This window comes from Hypanus sabinus, unplaced genomic scaffold (genome assembly GCF_030144855.1).
Source record: "Hypanus sabinus isolate sHypSab1 unplaced genomic scaffold, sHypSab1.hap1 scaffold_209, whole genome shotgun sequence".
NCBI classification, from domain to species: domain Eukaryota; kingdom Metazoa; phylum Chordata; class Chondrichthyes; order Myliobatiformes; family Dasyatidae; genus Hypanus; species Hypanus sabinus.
In genome coordinates this window covers 519,972-526,936 of record NW_026780194.1, presented here as the reverse complement: position 1 = coordinate 526,936, position 6,965 = coordinate 519,972, and the positions used below count along the sequence as shown (strand labels likewise).

General features: G+C 51.5%; 1 protein-coding gene across 1 annotated transcript; it reads left to right on the top strand.

Moving 5' to 3' along the window:
• The first annotated feature begins 791 nt into the window (after positions 1 to 791).
• On the top strand, positions 792 to 3,168 carry LOC132387677 (NACHT, LRR and PYD domains-containing protein 3-like). Its single transcript, XM_059960052.1, has 5 exons — positions 792 to 995; positions 2,005 to 2,091; positions 2,245 to 2,415; positions 2,572 to 2,739; positions 2,889 to 3,168. The coding sequence occupies exons 1-5, from the start codon at positions 847 to 849 to the stop codon at positions 2,974 to 2,976; spliced, it is 663 nt and encodes a 220-aa protein (XP_059816035.1). The 5' UTR covers positions 792 to 846; the 3' UTR covers positions 2,977 to 3,168.
• The last annotated feature ends 3,797 nt before the right edge of the window (positions 3,169 to 6,965 follow it).

Below are 6,965 nucleotides of genomic sequence, written 5' to 3'. Positions count from 1 at the left end.
GTCTTTGCTGAAATCCTGGGATTTGTTGGTGAGGAACGGAAGGAATATTTCATCAGACATTTTGAAGATCAGACGGTGGCGGCAGCAGTTATCAAACACGTGCAGGAGAATGAGATCCTGTACACCATGAGCTACAACCCCTCCTACTGCTGGATCCTCGGTCTGGCACTGGGCCCCTTCTTCACACAAAGAGTCAGGGACCCGCAGCGAGTTCCCAAGACAATCACCCAACTGTACTCCTACTATATTTACAACATCCTGAAAAACCACGGGCGTGAGATTGAGAACCCCCGTGATGTGTTATTCAGGGTTGGTCAGTTGGCCTTCAGAGGAGTGTCCGAGAAGAAGATTGTGTTTACAGATGGAGATTTGATCAACTACAATCTGCAGCCTTCCCAGTTCCTGTCCGGGTTCCTGATGGAGCTTTTGGAGAGAGAGGATTCTGCCCGGAGCGTGGTGTACACATTCCCACACCTCACCATCCAAGAGTTTGTAGCTGCAGTCGCACAATTCCTTGATCCAAATCCCGGGGATATTCTGAAATTCCTTACTGAAGTCCACAACACAGCAGATGGGCGATTTGAGGTGTTTCTCCGTTTTGTTGCTGGTCTCTCCTCTCCAATGACTGCTCGGGGTCTGGAGGAGTTTCTGGGTCCATTTCCTCATGAAACAACCTGCCGGGTGATTGACTGGGTGAAGGAAGAGATTATACGCCAGAGTGGTAACACAGAGAATGAAGCTGGTAAAAGGAGCATCCTGAACACATTGCACTACCTGTTTGAGTCTCAGAATCGTGGACTGGCTCAGGCTGCACTGGGATCTGTGGAATCACTTTCATTCCGCGGAATGACACTGACCCCGATTGACTGCGCGGTCCTGTCTCATGCCATCGGACTCTGTGAAACAGTAAAACAGCTCAAATTGGAGTACTGCCTAATTCAGTGTGAAGGAATCCAACGTCTGGGACCCGGGCTGCACAGGTGCCAGGATTTGAGGTAATTTGTTTTTAACTCTCACTCTGTTCTGTTGTTTTTGTTTCAGTGTAAAGGAATTTGTGTAAAACTCAAGTAACTCAGACTGTGAATAATTGTGATTGGTCGATATTCCTGTGGTTCCTTGTGAAGGGATGTTGGAGACATTCATCAGATCAGTGAACAACGGCCATTGGTTTAATGGTAGTAAATCACAGGAATGGCCGTGTTTCCTGCTGCCTGTGACACGTCCATTGACAATGTTCCTTCTCACTGTTACTGACACCCAGACCGACACTGACTGCAGCAGGTGGGTCAGAGATTCACACCCCCTTCCCGGTGAGGGACAAGAGACCGTCAGCAGACCGTCCCAGTGAGAAGGAAATAAATAGCATTGTTAGATTGTCCTCTCTGCCCTTCCCCGTGTGTGACTATCTCCATCAGTCCACCTGTATGACTGTGCTCACAACCAGATACCCAGACCTCATGGGCGCATCTCTTTTCTCCGGACTGTGGGCCTCACCCTCCCGTCCGCGCGATCTATTTCTGCCTCATTGTCTTGTCGATTCATGTTTCCCTCATGGATCTCTCTACCACATCTACCTTCCTCCTGATTGGATCTCTTCACCTTTTACTCCTTCCTCATGTGGAATCACTTTCCATCCCCTCCCACCTTTGAGGATCTTTTCCGCAATTTCCCATGGATATTTTCCAAAACACATCTCTTCCTTACTGTGGAAGTTTCTCCCTTTCTGCTCTGGCCCCGTCGACCCTCTCAAGGCACGAACACTTTTCTAACCATCATGGACAGAGACAGAATTTGGGGACTTGACAGTGTAACAACGACGGACTAAATCACTGAGGTTCGGTGAATATCCCGGAGCTGGTCAGTGAGAGTCATTGACAGTGATGGGATCTCCGATCAGTGATTTACTGAAGGGTTTAATGTTTCCTGAAATACCCGAGTGAGAGAAATTCCCTGAGACCCACGGTTTGAATCACTTTGTTCATCAATTTATCTGTTTACGTTTAGACTTGGGGATAATAAACTGGAAGATTCAGGAGTTAAACTGGTGTCTGCTGCGTTGAGGAACCCGGAGTGTAAAATACAGAAACTGGGGTAAGTACCAGACTGTGGGAGATTGTGTTTACTGTCACTGGGTGTCTGACACTGAACTTTAATGTGATCAGTAATTGGTTTAATAATAAACACTGGGGATTTGTACCATCTCCTCTCTCTGTGTCCTTCACCCTCACTCTCTCTTATCTCCAGGCTGGACTATGTCGGTCTCACAGATTCTGGTGCCGAAGATCTCGCCTCCGCTCTCAGTAGAAACACATCCCTGACAGAGCTGAACCTGAGTGGTAATGAACTGGCAGATTCAGGAGTGAAACTGGTGTCTGCGGCTCTGAGGGACGCGAAGTGTAAAATACAGGAACTGTGGTAAGTACCAGACTGTGGGAGATTGTGTTTAGAGTCACTGGGTGTCTGACACTGAACATTAATGTGATTAGTAATTGTGTTACTGATAAACACTGTGGATTTATACTGTCTCCTCTCTCTCTCTGTCCTTCACCGTCCTCTCTCTCTCATCTGCAGGCTTCACAGTGTCGGTCTCACGGATTCTGGTGCCGAGGATTTCGCCTCCGCTCTCAGTACAATTCCATCACTGACGCAGCTGAGCTTGGCATCAAACTCGCTGACAGACCGATCTGTCCCCGCTCTCCGCCGCATTATACTGACTCTCCCGAGTCTGGAGAGGATCTGGTGAGTGTTTGTGTTAATGTTAATATCAGCGGATCCGCGGGTTTTCTGGTGATATTTTTGTGGGTGTTCTTGAAGCATAACCTCAGTCCCCTGTAATGACACTATTGTATAATCCATTTACTGAAACTTTAATCCTCCATCTGTTTCAGCCTGAGTGGGAATCAGTTCAGTGAGACATGGAGGAAGGAAGTGGAGTCTCTGAAGGAACTTCGACCCGGACTGAGAGTGGATCTGTGAATATCTGCATGTGTCAACATCACAGCCCGCGGGATAGGGATATTTTGACCGAATTTCCGCCCTCCCATTAATAGGCGCCCTCCCGTTTAATTTCCAACCGTTCCAACGGACGCTGGCTCTAGCCAAGCCCTCTGTGACGTCAGAGATGGCTCCACAGTGACACAATATCGCTTCACGTCCCGCGTTTCTGCTTCCGGCTGAAGTCCGGGTAAAGAGATCCGACAAGTGCGACCTCAGGAATTACACAGACAGGAAGACCCCGCGGGTGGGGCCGAGTTCCCCGGATGGGATTATCCCAGGAGAGGATGCTTCTTTTTAAGGATTGGGCTGAGGCCGATGCATTCGGCAGTCTGGCCGATGTAATGATGTTAAATTAGCAGACACCTCGGCATTGACCCTCGATCTGCAGCGATCTCAGACACGGCACTGTGATTTTATAATCAATGGGTGAGAAACGGGACTGTTTCTGCAGCCTGTCACTCGTTGTCGCCGATCAGTTAATTGTGTGTGACTGTGAGTGATTCGGGAACAGTGTATTTATTCCTGCCCGTCAGCAGCGCTCACAATGTTTAATTTACATTTGAGCTGAGCCGAACATGTCCTTACCTAAGAATTTACCCAGGGTTACCCATTCCCCTCCAATTTTCTGATCTCCATGTACGTGTACAAGAGTCTCTTAAAAGACTCTATCGTATCCGCCTCCACTGTTGCCAGAGCCCATTTCACGCACTCACCACTCTGAGTAAAGAAATTACCCCTGACATCTTCTCTGTACCTACTTCCAAAAGCACTTTGTGGAGTCACTGCCTGTTTATGGTCCCTCCCCACGAACACTGATGAAATAAATAAAGAAGTTATTGATTTTATGGCTCCTTACTGCCACCACATCCGTCAAATAGAGGGAATGTTTATGGGACAGTGTGAAGGGAGCTTCACTCTGTGTCTGACCCCGGGAGTGTGTGATAGGACAGTGCGGAGGGAAATTCACTCTGTGTCTCACCCCGGGAATGTGTGACGGGACAGTGTGAAGGGAGCTTCACTCTGTGTCTGACCGCGGGAGTGTGTGATGGGACATTGTGGAGGGAGATTCACACTGTGTCGGTCCCCAGGAGTCTCCATGGAAGGATTGGAGGGAGGTTCTCTCTGTGACAGACCTACTGGAATGTGTGATGTGACAGTGTGGAGGGATGTTCGCTCTGTATCTGACTCCAGGAGTGTGTGTTGGGACGGTACTGAAGTAGATTCGCTCTGTGTCTGACACGGGGAGTGTATATGGGACGGTGTGGAGGTAGCTTAAAGCCTTTCATCCCTAACGAAGACCTACTTCCCGCACGATCACGCTTGTGGCATGTAAGGTCAGAAATAACTGCCATCAGGCACAATTTTAAGAGACGCACTCTCCATCCCGTAATCTCTTTCCGGCGACAGGTATTCATGTATCTGGAGAGGGAGGACGAAGTTGAGGGCCGGTTTACTGTCCGGCACGAGGGGGTAGATTATCAGGTGTATTGGAGCTCTGAGCGCACACGGTGCCATGCGTGCGGGGTGGGGCATTTTCGGAGGGACTGTCCTAGCACCCGAAAACCCAGCGAGCCCACTTCGGGAACTAGTGCCCCAGCTACCTCTGCCCCTGATCCCATTCCTGCTCCTACATCTGTGCCGGCCCCTGCTCCTGCCCCTGACCCTCTGTCTACCCCTGTCCCTATTCCTACGTCTGTTCCAGTCTCTGCTCCTGCCCCTGACCCTGTCTCTACCACTGCCCCTATTCCTATGTCTGTTTCAGTCCCTTCTCATGCCCTTATGGTTCAGTCGGGTAATCCTGAGGCTACGTGCGGGGAGGTTCAGGCGAGGGACGGGGTGGAGCCTGTGCGGGGAAGGAAACTGAGGAAGAAATCCAAACACATGAAGAAGTCGGCCCCCGAGACCACAGAGCTCACGCCCTTTTGCCCTGAAGCGGAGCGGGAGGCTCGGGGAAGTGCACAGTTGGACGGAGGGATGGAAGCGAAGAGTACCGCTCCATCAGCAAATCCCGCACCTGTGTGCTGCACCGGCTTGAAGAGGAGAAGGGAATGTTCCCCCAGGAGGGCAGGGAATGCAGATGCGGGGAAGTCCCAGGAAGGGGTCGGAATCTCGGTGGAGCTTGTGTCTAACCCTGAATCCCCAGATGTAGCCACAAGTCCTGTGGTAGGTGGTGTGGTTGTGCAGGAAGCTAGTGCTAGGCCTGGTTGCACACCTAAAACAGACCTGGTGCCCTCCACCCAGGACTTAGCAGTAAGCGCCTCCCTGGAGGCAAGTGTATTAAACAGTATGAGCGGAGAGGAGACCAAGCTCTCTCCCTGTCAGCATCAGTATGCCGGTGAATCCCTTGGACCAGAGCTGCTGCGGTCCCCTTCATACCTGTTTCCTGGGGTGGGTGATATAACCTGCATGCCGACCCCATGAACTAATGGCCTGCAGGAGTCCCTGGGGATTTTCCGTCCATCGTCGTAACTGTGGATAAGACTGATGTGACGGTGGAGCGGGAAGGTATGAGGGAGGTACCCGCTACGCAGTGTGGGTTACAGGGGCAGCCACCTTCCAGAACACACGAGGAGGAAGATGGGGGATCTGTCTGCAGTGATGGGTCGGAGGGAGATTCTAGTGATAGCGAGACAATGGACATCCTCACCCCTCCTGTGATCTCCCCATTGATACCTGTGGAGGAGATCAGAGAGTTTATTCACAGCTCTGAGGGAGCAAAGCATCCGCCTAAACTAGCCTCGCTTCGCTGGCCTAGCATGCCGAGGCTGGTGAAGTCCCTGCGAGTCATCCTCGGATGGAAGGGGAAGAGGAAGTGGAATGCTGTGTCGGGGAATGACAGACGGCAGCTGAAATCCTTCCTGGATGACCTGGTGCGGGGCATCAGGGTGGAAAGCAGCCTCTCTCCTTCGGGAGACGGTCGGTCACGGGGTAGCGATGGTACCACTCGGGCCCTGTCCAGTCTCTGGCTCGGAGTCCTAGTCCAGGCACCGAGGACCAAGTTCCTTATCCTGGTCCCGCTTTCCTTGTCTGACTCCTGGCCCCGGCCCTGAATCCTAGTCTCGTCCGGGGCTTGTGTGTCAATGTCCAGCGTCGTTTCTGCCTTTGCTTTCCTGACAACCCGAGCGCTGTTCCTAGCACCTCAGTGTCTGTGTCTTGCATTTGTGCCCACTACCAGCACCCCCCTTATGACACCCAGAAGGTTCATTTACAGGTTGTTTCTATGTTCAATAAGGCAAGTGCAGTGTTAGTGTTTATTTCAAGGGGAACCGAATATAACGGCAAGGAGATAATGCTGAGCCTTTCTAAGACACTAGTCGAGCTGCATTTGGAGAATTTTCACCAGGATGATTCCGGGAATGAAGGGGTTAACATGATGAGTGTTTGCCGGGTCTGGGCTTGAACTCGCCGCAATTCAGAGGAATGTGTGGGGATCTCATTGAAAGATCCCGAACGCTGAAAGGACGAGATAGTATGGAGATGATTCCTCTGGCGTGGTTACCCAGAACATCCTGTTTCCACGGATGAGCCCCTTCTGTCCCCACCGGAACAAACATCTTGTCCGCCGCCTCTCTCACCATCTTCATCCTGTCAATAAAATCCCTCCCAGGGGAACCGTCATCAAACCGACGGGCCGAGCGGTCTCCTCCTACCTCTCACTGATACATCAGGCTCCGGCCGCAGGAGACGCTTCACAAACGCCCCAACTTCCCTCGGAGGGAAATGGAAATAAATCAGAAAGCGGACATTTACTTTGAGGTTTTCTCCGCTCTGAGGAGGCGGTCGGCGCTTGAGCGGGGTAACGCCCACTCGGCCTGTCCGCCTCCGCGACTGGTTGTAACCTGTGATTGACATCGCTTCGCACCAATGGGAATAGCGCAGCTCCTGAATCCTCTGTTGACAGCGATGGGGGAGGGGCTGGTCACGTGATTATTACCCAGACGTGAAACCGAAAGACCACGTAGATCCCG